This window comes from Trypanosoma melophagium, assembly GCF_022059095.1.
Source record: "Trypanosoma melophagium isolate St. Kilda chromosome Unknown ctg2segment0, whole genome shotgun sequence".
NCBI classification, from domain to species: domain Eukaryota; phylum Euglenozoa; class Kinetoplastea; order Trypanosomatida; family Trypanosomatidae; genus Trypanosoma; species Trypanosoma melophagium.
The window spans coordinates 662,585-682,687 of record NW_027125149.1 but is presented as its reverse complement, the minus strand read 5'-3'; the positions used below and the strand labels follow the sequence as shown (position 1 = coordinate 682,687).

The 20,103-nt window shown below is 40.0% G+C and overlaps 10 protein-coding genes across 11 annotated transcripts; all 10 read right to left on the bottom strand.

Annotated features, from left to right (window-relative positions):
- Nucleotides 1-731: 731 nt before the first annotated feature.
- LSM04_006268 (Phosphofructokinase domain) lies at nucleotides 732-2,189 on the bottom strand (the record flags this gene model as incomplete). The annotated part of the gene is made up of 1 exon (XM_067336301.1): nucleotides 732-2,189. The coding sequence occupies one exon, from the start codon at nucleotides 2,187-2,189 to the stop codon at nucleotides 732-734; it is 1,458 nt and encodes a 485-aa protein (XP_067192619.1).
- Nucleotides 2,190-2,983: 794 nt separating this feature from the next.
- LSM04_009008 (MIT protein) lies at nucleotides 2,984-4,327 on the bottom strand (the record flags this gene model as incomplete). The annotated part of the gene is made up of 1 exon (XM_067336300.1): nucleotides 2,984-4,327. The coding sequence occupies one exon, from the start codon at nucleotides 4,325-4,327 to the stop codon at nucleotides 2,984-2,986; it is 1,344 nt and encodes a 447-aa protein (XP_067192777.1).
- Nucleotides 4,328-5,131: 804 nt separating this feature from the next.
- Nucleotides 5,132-6,616, bottom strand: LSM04_002348 (Protein kinase domain; the record flags this gene model as incomplete). The annotated part of the gene is made up of 1 exon (XM_067336299.1): nucleotides 5,132-6,616. One exon carries the CDS (start codon nucleotides 6,614-6,616, stop codon nucleotides 5,132-5,134), a length of 1,485 nt encoding a protein of 494 aa, XP_067192415.1.
- A 456-nt stretch (nucleotides 6,617-7,072) lies between these two features.
- On the bottom strand, nucleotides 7,073-10,447 carry LSM04_004017 (uncharacterized protein; the record flags this gene model as incomplete). The annotated part of the gene is made up of 1 exon (XM_067336298.1): nucleotides 7,073-10,447. One exon carries the CDS (start codon nucleotides 10,445-10,447, stop codon nucleotides 7,073-7,075), a length of 3,375 nt encoding a protein of 1,124 aa, XP_067192505.1.
- A 281-nt stretch (nucleotides 10,448-10,728) lies between these two features.
- On the bottom strand, nucleotides 10,729-11,385 carry LSM04_001237 (the record flags this gene model as incomplete). Of its 2 annotated transcripts, none has more annotated exons than XM_067336296.1 (1): nucleotides 10,729-11,385. In XM_067336296.1, one exon carries the CDS (start codon nucleotides 11,383-11,385, stop codon nucleotides 10,729-10,731), a length of 657 nt encoding a protein of 218 aa, XP_067192349.1. The 2 variants fall into 2 exon arrangements, with proteins under 2 accessions (XP_067192349.1, XP_067192350.1); XM_067336297.1 differs by having other exon boundaries at nucleotides 10,729-11,172.
- A 260-nt stretch (nucleotides 11,386-11,645) lies between these two features.
- Nucleotides 11,646-12,302, bottom strand: LSM04_001059 (Ribosomal protein L13e; the record flags this gene model as incomplete). Its single annotated transcript, XM_067336295.1, has 1 exon — nucleotides 11,646-12,302. One exon carries the CDS (start codon nucleotides 12,300-12,302, stop codon nucleotides 11,646-11,648), a length of 657 nt encoding a protein of 218 aa, XP_067192339.1.
- Nucleotides 12,303-12,789: 487 nt separating this feature from the next.
- LSM04_001795 (Alpha crystallin/Hsp20 domain) lies at nucleotides 12,790-13,215 on the bottom strand (the record flags this gene model as incomplete). The annotated part of the gene is made up of 1 exon (XM_067336294.1): nucleotides 12,790-13,215. One exon carries the CDS (start codon nucleotides 13,213-13,215, stop codon nucleotides 12,790-12,792), a length of 426 nt encoding a protein of 141 aa, XP_067192386.1.
- Nucleotides 13,216-14,150: 935 nt separating this feature from the next.
- On the bottom strand, nucleotides 14,151-16,292 carry LSM04_000022 (3'5'-cyclic nucleotide phosphodiesterase; the record flags this gene model as incomplete). The annotated part of the gene is made up of 1 exon (XM_067336292.1): nucleotides 14,151-16,292. The coding sequence occupies one exon, from the start codon at nucleotides 16,290-16,292 to the stop codon at nucleotides 14,151-14,153; it is 2,142 nt and encodes a 713-aa protein (XP_067192271.1).
- A 662-nt stretch (nucleotides 16,293-16,954) lies between these two features.
- LSM04_001266 (uncharacterized protein) lies at nucleotides 16,955-17,584 on the bottom strand (the record flags this gene model as incomplete). Its single annotated transcript, XM_067336291.1, has 1 exon — nucleotides 16,955-17,584. One exon carries the CDS (start codon nucleotides 17,582-17,584, stop codon nucleotides 16,955-16,957), a length of 630 nt encoding a protein of 209 aa, XP_067192352.1.
- A 453-nt stretch (nucleotides 17,585-18,037) lies between these two features.
- Nucleotides 18,038-20,089, bottom strand: LSM04_006478 (uncharacterized protein; the record flags this gene model as incomplete). The annotated part of the gene is made up of 1 exon (XM_067336290.1): nucleotides 18,038-20,089. One exon carries the CDS (start codon nucleotides 20,087-20,089, stop codon nucleotides 18,038-18,040), a length of 2,052 nt encoding a protein of 683 aa, XP_067192635.1.
- Nucleotides 20,090-20,103: the final 14 nt, after the last annotated feature.

The following is a 20,103-nucleotide window of genomic DNA, read 5'->3' as shown; positions in this document are numbered from 1 at the left end:
CCACAAAAAAAAGATACATAAAAAATTCCGTATTCGCACCTACGCACCCAACCGGATTATTAATTTTGAAAATAAGATTCAATTATAAACGCAAAGTCGTGTCAGCAAAAAAAGAAGAAAGCAATCTGATAAACTATTTCGCCTATCACCACTCCAAATAGTGTCGCTCACCCCCATTGAAGGCAATGTTTCTTTGCCATTGGATTTCTATTTAATTCGAAGCACCCTATTACTTTTTTTTTTCTCATACGATCATGATAAAAAAGCTGAGGAGCTCATACCCTTCGAAATAAAATCAATAATTGTCTCTTTTTTTTTACTTTTGAGAGGTGTCCACTACCTCAGAGATGTATCCAGTAGAAGAAAAAACAAGGAATACCTTTTCTTTTCTCTTTTCATTTATTCCTATGAAAGAGCAGCGCCCATATATGAAAAAAAAAAAACATGCATAAAACCAAAGAGACCTTGTCGAGAAAAAAAGGGAATTCTTTTTTTAATAAAAATAATTTTCATCTTTTGTTCATTTAATAGGAAGCTTCTTTTTTCTTGGATATTTTTCCCCCCAACTCTCTAGAAATTGTATTTCTTTTCTTTTTCATTGACTCATTAATTTTCTACATATTACTTTTTTTTTCTTTGCTTTTATTGATTCGTCTTATTTGAAGAAGAGCGAAACATAAAATAAAAACACTGCTTTTGGTAAGCCTCAAACTTATTTACGGAGTGCGGGTCTACAACCGAGACAACTCATTGACAAGACGTTCACGGATCAATCCAATTGCCTCAAGCTCACGGCGGATTTCTGTTTCTTTGCAAGCGCGTACATCATCGTGAAGTCCAACAGTGATCTCTCGCACCTGGCGCCAGAGATGACCACGCAAGTCAATAACACGACGAACTGAAGTAGCTACCTTGATGGGAACAAGAATGTAATTGTTGTAACGCATAGCAATAATACAGTTAGTGGCACCTGCCATCGCTTCATGCATGGCAAGAGTTGCCAAATTAGCACAGAAGAGAGCATCATTTGCAGAGGGTGGACAAGCACGAATCATATACGAGGGATCAATGTACTTTACTGTACCATTGGGATAACGTTCACGGTTCTCCTTCAACCATTTTTGAATTCTCTTCGTCAGCACAACACCGATATCCAATAATTTCTTGTTGCCTGAAGCATCATGACCACGAGATCCCTCCTCCCAGTTCTGGCCAAATCCTTCTGCCAAGATGATAACACAGCTGCGGGAACTCTCAAAACGGCGCTCAATGAGCTTCATTACGGTTTCCTCAGGAATAGGATTTTCAGGAACAAGGCAAATGTTTGCCTGGGCACTCGCCACAGCTGCTTGCGCTGCAATAAAGCCACTGTCACGGCCCATCAGCTTTACAACGCCAACACCGTAATTGAGAGAAATAGCTTCAGCGTATGCGGCACGAATAGCTTGAACAGACTTCTCCACAGCAGTTTGGAAACCAAATGTACGGTGTGAAAAGCTCAGGTCATTATCAATAGTTTTGGGAACACCAAAAACAGCAATATCAGCACCACGACGTTTAGCCTCTTCAGCAATTTTAAGGGCACCACGTTGTGTTCCATCTCCACCCACAGTGAAAAGAATATTTACACCAAGTCGCTGCAATGTGTCAACCATTTCCTTTGGATCCTGTGGACCACGGCTGCTTCCAAGAATTGTACCACCATGACGATGAATGCTTGTAACAGAACTGCGGTACAGTTCCATAGCAGTGTGGGCACCACTTTTTGAGAGACCCCAATAACCAAAACGGAAACCAATTACACGTTTTACACTGTAAGCCTTGGTAGCCGTAAGGGTTAATGATCGAATTACATCATTAAGACCGGGACAAATACCACCACATGTAACAATACCCACAACTGTCTCACTTGGGTTGAAGTGAATACGCTGACGGGGTGCGGCAAGTTCACAAAGAAGCGGACTCATAGAAATAGGATTGGTAGAATGAGAGCCCTCCTGTGGGCGTGGGTCGTACATGATGTGTTCAATATGGTCAGAAAACTCATCACGCATCACATGTTTCTTGCTGGGATTTACATATTTGAGTCCCGGAAGACGTTCCACAGTTAAATCTTCCTGTGTAAATTTGATCAGTGGGGGCTCGCGAGAGAGAACCAGCTTACTGGTGACACGGCGACGAGACTCCATATTAGATTACTCTTATTTTTTGTAGTTGTAGTAGTAGAACTTAAAAAAGCAGAAGAGAAGTAAAAAGAAAGAGTAGAATAAACAAACCAGGCATACTTGATGAAGTTACACAGGCACATCTACGTCTAACATACATACAATCATCACTTTTTTTTTCTTGAAAGGTCAACTACCCAGATCAAACCGAATTGTTGGAAAAGGTAGAGAAGGTAACGTGTGTAAACAACTCTCTCTCTCTCTCTCTTTCTTTCTCTCTCTCATGCACACACACCTCTTTTATGTTTTTTTTTTTTTTTTTTTTTGGGGGCTTTGCACAATATTATTTTTCATTTTCACTTTCACTTTCTTTTTTTTTTTTACTTGATCCTTGCTTCTTGCTCTTCTAAATATGGGATATCATCTTGCTTCGAGTTTACGTCACGGTCCTAACATTTCTTCTTTTTTTTCCTTTATTTCCTTTCTTTTCCTTCCCTTTGCCTTTCGTGTTATAAGTATACTCTCCATATTTCACTTCCATCAGATATTTCCCTTCCTCTTTTGTTTTCTCACCTCACGTACTCCTTCTCTCGCAACGTGTGAAACAAGTCTCTGGTTTATGACCCTCTAACATACAGAGCAGTGGCAGGGCTTTAAAACCCTGAATACCAGAAAAAAAAAAAAATAGAGCTAACAAGAAAATAAATGAAGAGGGTTAAAAAAAAAAGAGAAAAAAAAGAGGTATTTTTCGTTTTTATTTTCTTCTTTCCCACTTTTTATCTTTCTCTTTCCCTCGTCTACCTTCCTTGCTAACCTCCTTAACCTTCTTGTCCAAATTCCTCTGTGAACTTGATGTGTTGTGTAACGTCATCATCGGATACAGATGGTCTAGCCGTAAGCAACGCCTTCATAAAGTCCTGCATGGTAACTGGGAGTGGCATTAGTAACTCTGGCTGGGCAATCTCCTGTGCGGTCATTGCAAATCCCTCCGGATCACCAGGGGAACAGGGCACAAGACGATCATTCACTGTACGTGTGGGATCTTTTGGATCGGGTCCTGTCACCCGTTTAAAGTGGGTTGCCACTTGAACAGAACGAATACACTCCATCATTGCATTTCGTACCACAATATTAATGTCACTACCACTATACCTCTCTGTCATTTGTGCCAATTTGTACCAATCCGCATCTGTTAGTGTATGAGGTGTGTCACCAATGTGAATTTTAAACATTTGACATCGCGCTTGAACATCTGGTAAAGGAATGTAAATACGACGTTCAAAACGTCGTCGAACAGCACTGTCAAGGGCCCATGGTATATTAGTTGCCCCAAGTACCAAAACACCTTCGTCTTCGTGACCCACACCTTGCATTTGTACAAGAAATTCTGTTTTAATACGTCGTGAAGCATCATTTTCACCGTCTGATCGTGCAGAACAGAGTGAATCAATTTCATCAATAAAAATAATTGCAGGTTTACCATCAGTTTTATATGCTTCACGAGCCATTTCAAATAGATTTCTCACCAATTTTTCAGAATCACCCAACCAACGTGACATTAAATCTGCACTGCTAACACTTAAAAAGGTACCATCACCTTCTGTTGCTACTGCTTTTGCAATATATGACTTACCTGTTCCAGGTGGTCCATACATGAGAATACCCTTCCATGGTTTTCGGTTTCCTGTAAAGAGTTGAGGAAAACGAACAGGAAGAATCACTGCTTCTTTTAATGCTTCCTTTGCACCTTCTAGACCAGCTATCTGTGACCATTGTACATTGGGTTTTACTCGTACAATAGCGCCTTCTAGCCCATTACGCATACGTTGTTTATCTTCCTCATCCTCTTTAGCTCTTTTACTTACTGATGCAGTTTTCTGTGCAGTTCCTCCTCCGCCTGTATTGTTGTTGTTATTCCTATTTTCTTCCTTTGAGTTGTCTAGGTATTCTTTGATTTTCTCTGCTCGTTCCATAATCTCACGTACCTTTTTTTTTAGTAAATCCCTTTTAGTTGGATTACTTTTTTCGTACTTAATAGCCGTCATGAAGACTTCGATTGACTCCATATACCATCGGTATGCCTCCTCATATTCCTTTTGCTCATCATGAGTGGCGGCACGTTTAAATAAGTCTACCGCCTTTGATGTGAAATCAACCGACATAGCAGTATTCTTCGCAGATGTCTAGCTATAAATAAAAATATATAAAACTAATAATATAAATATATAAATATATATATATATATATATATATATATATATATATATTTATTTATTTATTTATATATTTAAAAAAACGTAGGTATGGAGTTATGTGCAAACACAATACCTTCACGCTCCTGACCTCAGAAATAAGAAGAAAAAAAAAGAATTCTTCAAATAAAAAAAAAATGTCTTTCTTCTCTCGTAACTTTTATCCACTTCACACTTTTTTGGTATATACTTTGACTCAGCTATCTACTTCTATCGTTGCTCTTGTTCTTATCGCATACACTCTATCAGCTGTGCTGATGTTTGTGAGTATACCTAATAGCAAGGAAGCAAAAGGAAAAAAAAAGAAGGGATTCTTGAACCAATCCACCCGCTTACCTTAGGTACAAAAGAAGAAGAAAAGGAAACAGCGAAAAAGAAAAAACGTAAATGGATTTATACATAACCGTTGTTTTTTTTTTTCCTTTGATTGTCGTTTTTTTCGCTAAACTGAAATCGGAACCCCTGATAATCCTTTAATTCCCTTTTTGTCATCATTTCCCCATCTTCTTTCTTGTTTCAAATCTCATAAATTTGTACGTTTCGCTCCCCCTATTAAAGGAAATTCCACTTCAGGGGAAACAGGAAAAAAAAAATTGACAAATGAAGAGAACCAAGTAAAAACAATAGCAAGAAGATAGTAGTGGAAGAAGAAAAAAAAAAGGAAAAAAAACAGCAACAACAACAACAAGAAAAATAAATTCAAGAAAGCATTCTTCACCTACCAGTTTGCAGTAAACGATTTTCCATAATTGTACTTAACTCCGTCACTACTTCTCCAGCCGTGGGGCGTGATGAAGGATCATGCAACAGCATTTGAATAATAAGATTAATTAGAGAATCTGAGTACTGCTTCGTGTGGTAAAGAATTGCCCGGCGAATAGCTGCTGCAAGGGATTCTTTCGTCCAATCAGAGTCACTCAACACCGTTGTGGCGCCTTTATTGTTGCGTAACATTGCAAACTCGGGAAGTGTCGTTAACACAAATGCCACAACACCCAAACTAAATATATCCGATTTTGTAGAACCTGTAGAGTTGGCCATCTCTGGTGCACGATATTCAAATGTCGGTGAGGCATCGCGTCTTCCATTAAGTACTATAGAAGCTGCACTCGGTTGAGTATCGCATGAACTACAGAGATCCAAGTCCATTAATAAGACCTGTTCTTCGTTGTTGAGTAATAGTATGTTATCTGGTTTAATATCACGGTGAGCTAGTGGCGGTTTTTGTGTGTGAAGATAATTAAGAGCTGTAGCTATTTGAAGAATGATAGAACAAAGTTTATGTCCTTCAATTGCTCCTTTTTGTCGTTTAATAAACTTAAAAAGGTCCCCTTCGGAGTAATATGGCATAATTACACTGATTTTCAGTGGATTTTCAGAACCAAAAACATCTAAATATCGTATAAGATGTTTATGTGAGAGTTTTCGCATCTTCTCAGCTTGTAATAGCCGTGCATTATATAGAGCGCGATCACTCTCAGCAAAACTCATCTCTTTAGATACTACTACCTCATTATCAAATGTTAGACATTTAAATACCAGACCCTGTCCTCCTTCACCTAACTTACCACATTTGCGTAAAGATCTATACTTTGATAGTACCGTATTATTATTATTATTATTATTATTATTATTATTATTATTATTATTATTATTATTATTGTTGTTGTTAATACTACTAATAGCTAATATAATACTTTTCAATTGATCATCCAGTACAGATCGAGTCCAACTACTATTTGAGCAGCGAATAGGTGATGAGCAACAACTATGACACTTTAAGACACCACATTCAAAAGATGAAGGAAGACAATCACTGCATAACGAATCAGCACATATCTCGCAAAAGTACCGTACGCTTTCGTCCTTAATCTTTCCTCCACATCTAGAGCAATTTAACACAAAAGTAGATGGTATTTGACATCCCTTACAAACTACAGTAGTAGGTCGATTTGGGGTTCCACCAAGTATGCAACGTTTGCATACAGAAGATTTACACACAACACATCGGTACAGTTCTTCCTCTCTACCACTACAAATAACACAGAATACTGCAGGACACTCAGACTTTACTGTACATTCCGAGCAATAACCAGCGCAACTCAGACAATGTGAACAAAAATAAAATGTGCAACTCACGCAGCTTGTTACATCATTGCCCTGGGATCCGCACCTACTACATCTACAAGGTTGATTCATCGTTTTTAAACCCTATATCCCTTTTTCAACCCAGGGAAATGGGTTATTCTATTCAATCGTAGTCAGCGCGTCGTTTTACCTCCCTTCATTTTCAATAATAGTAAATTAAAAGAGAGAACAGCATTATAAATACATGTACAAGAACAATATATATATGCGGAAAGTCAAGAAGACGAGAAAAAAAAAATATTATTTATTTTCAAATTAGTTGGTTTTTTTCTTTTCTGCACTTTGTGTAAAGCAAGGACCTATACAAAGTCCAAATTCACAGACGCCGAACATCAGCAAAGAAAAAAAAAATGAAAAGAAAAACATACGAAAGATAAAACAAAAAAAAAAAATATATATATATATATATATATATATTGCTTCTCGCGTACAAAGGTGAGCCGCACATCTACATAAGACTCAAAAACATACATGGGGTAATCGAAGGAAAAATAAACAAAGAAAAGGTTAGTATTCACTTGCCCCATTAATTAACAGTTGTGGATTTGAGTTTGAATTCCTTTGCTTCTTCATTTTGGCCTTCATTGTAATCATAGGATGAAAGGTAAGAGAAGGATCAAAAGGAGGAGAAAATACTTCCTTGGGTTTTGATAGACGCTTTACGACGTTTCGCCTTACCCCATCATCGTTTTCATACGCATGTTGACCACGTTCAGTAATATTCGGATGAAAAGAAGATATAAAAGCAGAATTTGAATCATTTTGAAGACCCTCCTGGTGATCTTTTTCATCCTTTAGTTGATACAATCGCTCGTAAAAAGGTCCCTGACGAGAAATAGATTTTGCCCGCGGTGAAATTTCTGGACGAAAAGAATACGAAGGTACTTCTGGTGGCGGTGCAGGACGTTCCAATAAACGTGGAGAGATTTGAACAGAACCACGTTGTGGTGATGGACGACGGGGAGAAACAGGAGGTGATTGACTTTTCGCACGACGTTTAAGGAGTTCTTTTTCTGGATAAAGTCTCTGGTGAAATGGATGAACATTTTCAATATTTTTAGCTCGAGGTGAAATTTCTGGACGAAAAGAATACGAAGGTACTTCTGGTGGTGGTGCAGGACGTTCCAATAAACGTGGAGAGATTTGAACAGAACCACGTTGTGGTGATGGACGACGGGGAGAAACAGGAGGTGATTGACTTTTCGCACGTCGTCGCTCTAACTCCTCCTTTGATGGATAAAGTCTCTGGTGAAACGGATTTCCATTCGCTATCGCTCTAGCCCTCGGAGAGATGTCAGGACGAAAAAGTACGAAATTTGAAGATTCGATCAAGTCTACCATACGGGGTGAAAGTTGTGGTGAATCACCATTTGATAAGACAACTCCATCTGGTCCCAAAGAAACTGGTTTAGGAGTATATAGTCGTTCATGATAGGGAATAGCAGGACGCTGAGTTTCTCTTGCATATTTTGATATTTCTGGCTTAAATGATGGTAAGGGTTCTTCACCCGGTATACGACGTGAACCAGCCCGTGAACGTTCTTGTAGTGCTTCTCTCGTTTCTGTTGTTATTGGTAGTGGTCCTGATGCTGATGCTGATGCTGATACGGATGCTTCAGCTGGTTTATGCACACGATGTGGCAACCGACCACTACGTCTTCCACTTGTTTTTGGTTGAAAGGTGTACTCCTCTATAGAACGCTCTACCATTTTTCTATCTCTCTCTCTTTTCTCTTCCAAGTCAAGAAGAAGACGTCTGTGATAAGGTGGTAAGGATGAATTCTGTGCCCTTGATTGGTTTCGTTGACGATAATTTGGTTGTACATAATGTCTTGAGAACTTCTGTCTTCGCATCATATCTCTCATATCAGCTGTCGGCATAGAAATACATGACATAAACAACGATGATTCAGTGTATGAAACTTCATTATTTAGTATTTCTATTCCTGCCATTCCTGATTCATCCCCAGTGAGTTTTTCAATATTACCAAGAGTAAGCTCATTTGGACTTAGAACTTCTCCATTATTTTCCACCATTCCATTCTCATTCTGTAGAGCACCTTCCCTTAAAGGATGAGAATTGTCCACCTCTTCTTGTGAATTTTGTTCCTTTACATCATTCTCCTTCTCTTCTGGGAAAGCATGGTGGGAAGTACCATTCAATAAATGCTCTTTAGCTCTAGCATTGTTCATAACATCAGAAACACTCAAATTACCATTTTCCAATTTTTGGTGATTTTCATCCTTCTCGATTAAATTTTCACCTTGGTCTGCAACCACGCTATTTGGTGAATGAATAACATTTTTGTCATCTGAGGGAAGCAGTTGATTTTTCTCTTCTACCTTTGAGACATCAGATTTTTCTTTATTGTTCCCATCGCCACCATGGTCTCCTTCATACTTCTCCTTGAATTCCACCTCATCTTCTATGAAAGCATCAACTTGTTCCTTCCTAGATGGAACCTTTTCACATGCTGATCCATGAACGGAATTCTTAGAGGACTTTGAAATACCTTCCTTTATGGAGTCTCCTTTTGCATATTTTCTTACCTCTTCTGCACTCAGTGTACGATCTGCATTATGAACCCCAACAATCGTACTCTTTCCATCCGTATCCATCATGGTAGTATCCTCTACCAAGGGACACCCAGTGAAACCAGATTCTTCTTGTTGATGAATATCATTGTAACCTGACGGGCGAAACACTTCAGGAATTAAAAGATCATGTTCCGAAGCAATAATATTATTATTTACACTTTTATTTTGGCTTGACCTTACAGAACATGGACCTTCAGAGTTGACTCGCAAAGAGTTACGTTGTGGTAGCCTTGACCCAGCTCCTGGATTCTTAGGTGAACAATGTTCCACAGCCACAAATAATGGTAAACCCCGTTTAGATGGGTCAAACCCATAAGTTTTTTCCCAGTACTTTTCTGATAAAAGAATTTCCGCTGCCTTTGACTTGGAATCTGACAAAGGTGTGGAGGCCGATTGTGACTGCTGGATCTCTGAGTTGCCTTTTTTCTCCCTTTTTTCCCCACTTCCTACATCTTGTAGTCCCCTTACTGGAGAAGAAACTTCTTCTTCACGATTATCTTCTTTTTGACTACTCAATCCTATATTGATAGTTTGACCTTGAGTTTGTTCCTCTACTAAATCTTCTTTAGCGGAAGATAAATGCCCAGTTAATTTTGCTTCCTTATTTTGAGCAATCATTAACAGGTTCACTGAACCACTTTCTTCTTTCCCTTGTTTTGATCGTTCTGACGCAGTGAGACTGTTAATACTTCCTCTTTTTGGTGGACCACGTCTTTCTTGAACACCCTGTGAGAATGATCCACCAGAAGGGGTTATAGGAGGATCTAAAACATTGTATAATTGTTTAGAATTTTCTTTAGTAAAATCTCTTTCAGATGGTGTTGATACCTTTATTAAGTTCACCTCTCTTTTATATGATGCTATTAAGTCTGACCTTCGCACAATATCTTTTTCAGATGGTGTTGATATCCGCTTTCTGTTCACCTCTGATTCACTTGGAGCTGTAGCTTGGGACTTGGTGATAACATCTCTTTCAGATGGTGTTGATTTATTTCTCACGCTCACTTTTTTAGAAGAACCTGCTGATTCTGGTATTCTTATACAATCCTTCGCAGATTGTTTCGGCATCTCCTCCCTGCTCATAATATCCTCCGCCGGTTGCAGCACAACCTGTGAGCTTTCTGACTTGGTGATAGTCTGTTGAAGCACCTGCGAGACATAACCTGTCTCCGCTACTGCAGGAGCAGAAAAAGCCGATTCTTGTGGTCGAGTTGTTCTACGTGCATCATCCGAATCCGAATCGCTGTCTTGGATACGCAGGTGGGCAAATCTGTCACGTAGCATTGTAAAACTCCCCTCAAGAACAAAAAAAAAATAGAATACCCAGACTTTTCTCCAAAAAGAGTGCACTTTACTTTGCTCACTTTATCTTTTGCCTCAATGATCCTGCAAGAAAGAAAGAAAGAAAGAGAGAGAAACATGCAACTGCAATAACAAGAGGTATACTTGACGAATACACAGTAACTGCACGATAGCAAAAACACCAATGAGACCACATAATAGTTCCCTTTAATTGTTTATGTTTAAAAGAAAAATAATGAAAAAAAAAAACGAGCCATTCCGCCTTACTTCTTCTCGTTTTCTCTTGCCTCCTTGCGGGCCGCACGCTCCTTGCGGACTCCAAAGAAGCGAACAGCACTGTGGTTCTTCTTGAGGAACTTGTACACATTCTTTGTGCGCTCCTCCTCCGTCACCTTGCGGCTCTGCTCCGGAGCGGGGGTCACGAGTCCCCCAACAGCCGCTGTACCGAAGCGTGTGCGGTCCTGTGTGGCAGCACGGATCTCCTCCTCCGATGCCTCACCCTTCTGCACCTTCTTGTGGTTCAGTGGGAAGAGCACCAGCTTGCTCATGTACGTCTTCAGGCGCTGCACGTTGATGTTCATGCCCTCCTCACTCTTGTTCTTTCGGCGGCGGTCCACACGAATACCGATCGTCACGGCGAAGTGGGGGTTGACGCCGGCAGCCTTAAGCTCCTCCGGTGTGAAGCCACGGCCAAGACGCCTCTTCATGTTGTGACGCACTGTGGGGCAGTTCACCTGTGGGCGCAGGGCCTTGAGAGGACGCGGGAAAACCTTCTTTGCCTTCAGCAGACGCAGGCGGCGGCGGCGCAGCTTCTGTGCGGGCTGGTTGAGGAACACCTTGTAGTTACCCTTCTGCGATGAGCATGGGTTCCAGTGCTTCCTCTGGTGCACGTGGGGGATCGCGTTGTTTCCCTTCGGCATTGGCGCTGCAGCTCTTGAGTGGTGCGATGGAGTCACAAATCAAATAAGAAAAGAGAAAAAAGAAAAAAGAAAAGGAAAAGAAACATAGAAGAAAAAAAACAAAGAAAAAATATTCCCGTGAATGCGAGGAAGACATTTCACCTAACTGCGAATACCATGCTACTTATTACCAAAACGGCAATCTGATAGGAAAATTTAAAAATAAATAAAAATAGGTAAAAAAAAAGAGTAGGTATCGAACAGCTCAGACCAAAGTAAATTTACTTCTTCTCGTTTTCTCTTGCCTCCTTGCGGGCCGCACGCTCCTTGCGGACTCCAAAGAAGCGAACAGCACTGTGGTTCTTCTTGAGGAACTTGTACACATTCTTTGTGCGCTCCTCCTCCGTCACCTTGCGGCTCTGCTCCGGAGCGGGGGTCACGAGTCCCCCAACAGCCGCTGTACCGAAGCGTGTGCGGTCCTGTGTGGCAGCACGGATCTCCTCCTCCGATGCCTCACCCTTCTGCACCTTCTTGTGGTTCAGTGGGAAGAGCACCAGCTTGCTCATGTACGTCTTCAGGCGCTGCACGTTGATGTTCATGCCCTCCTCACTCTTGTTCTTTCGGCGGCGGTCCACACGAATACCGATCGTCACGGCGAAGTGGGGGTTGACGCCGGCAGCCTTAAGCTCCTCCGGTGTGAAGCCACGGCCAAGACGCCTCTTCATGTTGTGACGCACTGTGGGGCAGTTCACCTGTGGGCGCAGGGCCTTGAGAGGACGCGGGAAAACCTTCTTTGCCTTCAGCAGACGCAGGCGGCGGCGGCGCAGCTTCTGTGCGGGCTGGTTGAGGAACACCTTGTAGTTACCCTTCTGCGATGAGCATGGGTTCCAGTGCTTCCTCTGGTGCACGTGGGGGATCGCGTTGTTTCCCTTCGGCATTTTCTAGACCTACTCTTCTCGTTTTGTCGGTGTTGTTAGAGTGGTCGAAAAAAAAAAGGGAAACAAAAACAGGTTACAAAGAAGCTAATGTGGAAAGCTGAAGTCACATGCGACTAACGTGAAAAACAATGCATGGATCTCAACACAGAAAAACAAAACAGCAGCAATAGACCGAAGAAAGACAATATTAACACAATCATAAAACACGTGAAAAGCGAAACCCGAAAAAAGAAAAAAAACGTCCGAGTATGAGAAAAAAAAAGACATCGTATTGCCTTGATTTTTATTTTTTCCTGCTAGCAGATCCATCCCATTCGATCGTATTCTCTGCGTATCACTTTCAATTTTCTCCTTTACAAAGCACCAAATATGGGGGTAAGTAAGCAACATTCTGAGATAAAAAAATTTTCACGTTTCTCTTCCTCCCTCCCCTCTTGTTTTTTTTTTTTTTTGGTATTCAAATAATTAAGGCAATTTGACGTTGGTACTACTGAATTTTCACAGGAGTTGATGTGCGGTCTGACTTGACGTTATCCTTTTTTACCTCAATCACAAGTACTGAATTCTTCAAATTGGCTTTTACACTGTCCTCTACCAGAGGTGTCGGAAGCTGTAGACAACGCTCAAACCGACCAGAGCCACGTTCTGCGATCATAGTGAGATGGCCCTCGTCTTCTTTTGCCAATGCCTTGCGGTTGCCTCCAATGCAGATGCGAGTGCCGTCAATGTCCACTGAAACATCCTCGCGGTTCATTCCGGGCAAGTCTGCGATGAGTTTGTAGCTGTCCGGCTTCTCAATAAGGTCCACCGCCGGCACCCACGTTCCACGAACGGTAGAAGTAATGAAACCAGGAACGCCGCTGGAATGCATGCGGTTAAGAAGGCGGTCAAAATCGCGAAATGGGTCCCACATTTTTACTTACAATTTGTAAAATAGGTATTGTGCTATGCTCACTGGTCAAAAAGAGAATATTTTCCTATATGCCTTTTGCAGGTGTTTATTTTTTTTTTTTATTTTCCTTCACTATGGATCCTAGATAAAGATAAATAGAATTCAGAATCAAACTAATAGTACAATAAAAATATTTATTATGCCTTTAACATAGAAACAAAAAACATGTATGTATTGCAAGTTTGAACATGTCAACGTAATAACATACCATATATATTTATACTTTTTTTGTTTCCAGGAGAATAAGAATAACCGAAAAAATTTTTTGATGTATATATAGATACATACATATGATATAACTATACGTTTATTATAATTCATTTTCCTTGTATTTATTAAAATAGAATAATAATACAAAAAGAATTGAAATGGTTGAAAGAGTTCCAGTAGCAAAAATAACCACTTCAATATTTTACTTACATAAGCAATACATAACCAGCCCCATAATGTGTAATGAATAGGCTTTTTAAAGAAAAACAAAATAATATGAGGGAACTTTATGTGAATGGGAGAAGAGCAATGTGAAGTACCGACAAAATAATAATAATAATAATAATAATAAAACACTCACAAGTACAGATTAATTGGTTCTCAGTGAATTCCTTTTGACAAGTGACAAAACAGAAAAGGAAAAAAAAATCTCTTGTGCTACCTTTCCAGAATCTAAATGGGTATCTATACTTTCCAAATAAGAAAGAGGAAATAAATAATACCTCTTCCAAATGGAAAGGCAGTAAACAGAGAGAAACGAAAAAGAACAAGACAAACCTCTCTCATCCCTTCCTGAATAAGCATATTCAGAGAGAAAGAAATACATTCACAAATACATTTACATTCTCACCCTCTCCATTTTCTTCTCATTTTTCTTATCATCATCATCATCCCTCCTCCTCCTTTTAATCTTGTGGATTTACTGAAGAGTGTTCCTCCTGGTATGTCTGCCATATCTGCTTATTTTCATTGCAGTATTGCAGTGCGAAACGGAGGGATGGAAGAAATTCAGATATGGCTTCCACCATTGGGATAATAATGTACATCATAAAAGATATTTGTCCCTTGGGGAAGTCTACAATCTCTTTACTACGATCCATAAAAGGGGAAATAGGAAGGTTACACGCTACCTCAGCGTCACCTTGATTATAAAATTCCCTCGCAATATTTCTTGCCCATTCTGCATAAATATAATGTGGACGGGCGCAATTGGATATGTCAGCCATTTTAATACTCATAGATAGTGCCAAGCGAACAGCTACTTTGTTTGTGTGCCAATCGGTAGTTTCTCCCATACGTAATTGAAAATTTTTAAAGATACGCCCATGATTACCCATATCGGTTGCCAATACCATCTCTATCATTGTATCACGTACAACACGCAGTTGTTCGGCACTAAGGGGTGCAAAAACGTTATATGCAGGATTTCTAAGCAATTCAAAAACTGAAGCGAGATGATGATTCTCAAGAATAGAACGATCATTATATAATGTACTCAAGTAGGCATTCGTTTTAGAATGAAAATTATTATTAAGGCCTGGATGATCAAAATCGTGAATAGCTCCAGCAATTAATGCAGCAAGTAATTCTTCTTTACTTAACTGACATTTTTCTTTTAATCCTGCTATCATAATAATATAATAATTAATTTGTGTAACATCAGCTGCATGCATAGCATTATGATAGGGATTTGGATGATATCCCGATTGAACACCAAGTAGAAATCGTTGTAGTACCTCATCATCAAGGTTAAAATGTGCTACAAGATCCATCTTGTACATAAGCATATATGTTGTATAAAAAAGTGCATTTCCATTCGTTATAATTTCTAACTGAATAGCATCATAATCCCATCGATCTACACCTTGAAAAATTTTAAACACATCTTTTATTAATTGAGAAGAAGATCCTGTTAGGTGTGGCTGCAACGCAGGATGATCCAATATTTCAAGAATATTTTCTAACTTTTTACCAGGAGAAATAGGGAAAACATATCGGATACAAGCTAGAAGATTTGGATCCACAATTTCTTTTACTGGATAGTGTTTTTCCGCCTGTGGAACATGCTCAAAATACTGTGCTCCACCATTTTCATAGAGTTCATCTAAAGGATGTTTTCTAATTCGTTTATCACGCATCATACAAAGACGTCGTTCAAGAGCTTTTACCTCAAGTGCGAGTTCCATAGTTCTCTGCGCCGTAATGGAAGACTCCTCCCGTAGTGGACGAATATCAGTAAGTAATTGTTGAACTTTTTCCTTATAGCGACGTGCACTAGCACTTTTCACTGTAAAATTACATTCCAATTCTTCTATCTGAGCTATTCGGTTTGACATTTCTGCAGAACGGTGACGAATCTGCAACATACGTGTTAAGGGTTCAACAAAATACTCGAGAACTTTAGTTGGTTTTGCAGATCCTCCAGGTCCTGAGACTTTTTCAAGAGTACATATATATGAATATGTAACATTGGGTTCTTTACTATTAAAGATGGTAAATCGTACCTCCTTCGCTTGGTATGTAGGAGCCTGGACTATCGCTTTGCCTTTTAGTACATCTGAGGCAAGAGATTTAAAAAAAGGTCCCCATGAAAACGGTATACCAGCAGCTTCTTTAGAAGCCAAAAGTTCTTTATCAGTAAAACGTTTCGCAAACAGAGCTCCTGAAGAGTTTTCACGATACGAAATAGTAAATTCATTTGTCCCTGGTGCACAAAACAACAATAGCATACCATGAGAAGTCCAACCTCCTCCTTTTGTACGATCATCCATAACAACAGCTCCTGATTCCATAATGTATTTCTCTTTTCCTGGCATACGCATTTGCGGTGGCTCAGCAGCAGAGTTCGTAGCATTACTTGCAGGATCAGTAGTACCGTTAATAGCTGTGCTCGCATTTGTACCAATGTCAGCAGTAACAGCAGGAATATCAGTGCTCTCAGCGGCTTTAACAGGTATGGTATCAAACTTTTGCAAGGGTTCCACGAAGAGACCCACCGCCGGTGGTGAGTTTGTGTTTGGCGACTCCTTCGTCGCACCACAGCCCATCGTTCACGTTTCAATGTATAGGCTATACAGAATCCTGTTAATATATATATATATATGGGATAAGAAAGAGAGATTAAAAGAAAAAGAGAGATTACTCCCTAGTCTCCTTTTTTTTTGTTGTTATTTCTTCCTTGAACCTCAGACCTACTGGAGAATGAATGCAAATTATAAACACAATAAGTAAAAGAGAAGAAAGGAAAAAAGTAGGCAACCAAGCTAAAAAAAAAGAAGTGCACATGTAAATGAACTATGCCAGCAATAACAAACGAAAAAAAAAACACGGGATGTGCTGGTACAACGAGAGCTCCAGAACAAGTTCAAGGCAATAAGATAAACTAATTCCCGTACATTGTACTAAATAAAGGAGACACATAGAAGAAAAAAAAAACAATAACAATGATAAAAGAATTATGACAACAATAAAGGGAAAAGAAAAGAAAAACTTATACATAAAAGACAAACGAAAAAAAAAGGAAAGCACTATATTGTTTTATTTTTTTTCTTTTGTATTGATAAATTATTTTACAAACCAACGGAAAATCATTTGTTTCTTTTCTTTTTCTTTTTTTTAATTATGCGTGGCTGCAGGAATTGGAGCATCCCCTCCCAAAAAAGAACAACAAGGAAGCAAAAAAAAGAAAAAAAAGGGAAAAAAATCTCATTTATTTAAACCGAAAAACAGGCAGACCCCGACGCAAGGGAGTATTTGACCTTCGACGGGTTCCTTGATATTCCTGTCGCTCTTCCTGTCCCAACGAAGAGTTTTTTCGAGATAGTGATGTAGACTCCATATACCGTTTTGGTGTTGCCAGTCGATTTATTCTTGGATTAGATGTTGGAATGGTCACTTCAGGTGGATGTCGAGAAATGTGGTGGTGATGAGGTCGTCTATTCTCTTCCGCCACTTCTTCCGTAAAGTTTATTAAACGACCATAATTTGGTGAAGGGGGTGAAATAGTGGTGTGATTGGGACCACGTGGAAGTGCGAGTTTATTAATACGCTTATTCGTTGCAAAAGGTGTAATACCGGGGAGAACGGTACTCGCATCATGGTCTATCAAGTGCGAGTTACTACGCTGTGGGGCAATGGGTGTAATTTCATTTCGTGTATGAGTCCGTCCTGCCCCAACAAATTCTTTTTGTTGATAGTGTTGTTTCCTCTGTTGCCGTTTTACCTCGGCATCTCTGTACAGGTGTGTAAATATATCCCGTTGTGGTTCTCCCGCTCCTGTCTTTTCATCGCTGGATATATAAATAGGATTGCCTTTCCTAGTATTGACCTCTGATATCATTATAAATTCTTTTTTGTCTCTTTTTTTTTACCTCTCTCTGTCTTTTGTTTTTGTTCTCGTCAGTAGAACACAAGAAAAACTAGTGGAGAACAACAGAGCCTAAAGAACAAAAAGAGTTGAATAGAAAAAGAAAGGAGGCGTAACATTCTGACGACATATGAGGACTAAAGGAAAAACTATATATATATATATATATATATATATATATATATATGTAGATATATTCTAGCGACAAAATTACAAAAATACACGTACACATGTAATCACCACACCATCACTTCGGTAAAAAAAAGAAAAATGTACACCAGTTGTGAAATATCAGCCATGAGTCTTGTTTACCCATCTAAAGAAAAAAAAACAAGAGTAAAAAAAAATATAGATATATAGGAGAGAAATGAGGTTCTAACAACAGTAAATAATAATAAAAACAAAATAAGAACCAGTGAGATGTCATCAGGAGTACAGGGAAGGAGGTATACAGAAAGAAGACCCAGTTTCATCATCAAACCCATTAAGGGCAGATTTGTAGATGCGATTATAAATACGTTCATATACTGATAAATCATCATTTTTCTGCCCTTTTTGTTCTTCTTGATCTTCTGCTTGTTGCCGTCGTTGTGGTTGTGACTCCACCGCATCTCTATCTGGTGACATCAGCGGCACATGCGGCGGCCGTTGTAAGCAACGTACTGGTGTACCCTCACGTCTACCCAAAACAAATTCCCGCGGTGTTGTTACAAAAGGACGTGGGGCACTTGATGGTCTCCGCTGCAATCGCATTTCACGTTCTTCTCTGAGACGTCGGGCTTCTTGTTGTCGTTCCAAATACTCCTGCACACCCCACGCTGTTCCATCTCCACCATACACACTCTCTCCACGTGCGGAAAGCACATGCGTAGTTTCTCTTTCTGGTTTAAAAGTACAATCTTTAACTTTTTCGGCTTCCTTGCGCTGACGCATCTCTCGTAATTTTCCCTCTCTACGGGCAAGCCATTGCTGATTCCGTGTGGCAACATCTTCAGGTCCTCCGATGATTGGACCTCTACCATTTGTAACAGGAGCAAAAGTACACTCCTCACGTTGGCGTTGCTCCTGTTCCTCTCGAAGTCGTCGCATTTTTTCTAATCGACGTTCTTCATATGACTGTAGAGCCTCTGCCATAGATTCAGGTAAAGAAGTTACACGAGAAGTAGAACCTCTATTACTTCCATTAAAGAATAAATCTGATAGCACTCCTGCTGGTCCTGACGTTGTTGTCATCGTTTTTGCTGTTCCTGTTCCTACTTCTGCTTCTACTTCTTCTCTTGAATCCATATTTCTTGGGGTTCGTCTTGGATGACGATATAAACGCTCAAGAGAGGTATCAGGCAGTCTTGCCGCAATCGCCTCACTTACTGGATTTATTGCCGGTTGATGTCGTAGTAACTCTTGCTCTTCTTCTTGACGTCGCATTTCCTCTTTCAACACCATACTTTGCATATGCTTCTGCATTAATTCATCTTCAACACTACGAAAACGTGGTTTTATAGCAGCGTGTGGACTAATTCTAGGAGTAAATAAGGAACCATTATGATCATTTCCTTGTTGAAGTTGTCTTCGCAATCGACGTTCTTCTTTTTCATAACTATCTGCATATAATCTTTCTGCCGCATCACCATCTCTCTGAAGAGTAGCAGCATACAAAGTAATTTGAGGAGTTCGATCTTCTCGTCTTTCCATCTCATATCGTTCCCAACGTTTAACCTGTGCAATGCGATCTCTCTCTATAAGTGCTTCAACCACGCTGAGACCTGACAGTCCTTCCTTCTCTCGACGACGAGCTGCCAGTCGTTCTGATCGAGGATTAATAATGGGCCCATCTCGCACTTCAACAAGATCATCACGTATTTTTGCTGTTCGTGCAACTTCTCTTTTCTCTTCACGACGACGACACCAATCAGCTTGTGCTTCCTCAGCCTTCTTTCGTGTCTTTGGAGTTGCCTTTCTACCTCGACGTGATATATTTGGTCGAAATGGTGCAATAACGCTCATTTCCTTTAACATTTGTTCTTCACGACACTTTGCATCATATTGACGTCGTTTTTCCGCTTCTTGTGCTCGCATTAATAATCGATCCTCAATTGGAGTCTCCTTTCGTGGTGGTCTCTTAAGACTATTGTATGTAATAGAAGGCGCTGGGCGTAGTTGACTAAGTTCTTCTTCTAATACTTTCAGTCGCAAAGCCTCTTTTTGCTCTGCGGCAAGTCTACCTTTATCAAGCAGTACTTCATGAATAGGCTTCTTTTGCTGAATCCCAGCACCTGCACTTACTGCTCTTCTTTGAGAAGATGCAATTTGTGCTGCATGCTTCCCGGTGAAACTAGTAACAATCGGTTGGATATCCCCTTCACCTTTCAGGCGTAGACATTTCGGCAACGGGGCCTCAAGTATACTGCTAATTCGGTCTGCGAATAAGTTTACCGAGAATGATGGCCTCTCACGCTGGTCATCGAGACACAGCTCCATTGATTCGTCTTCTT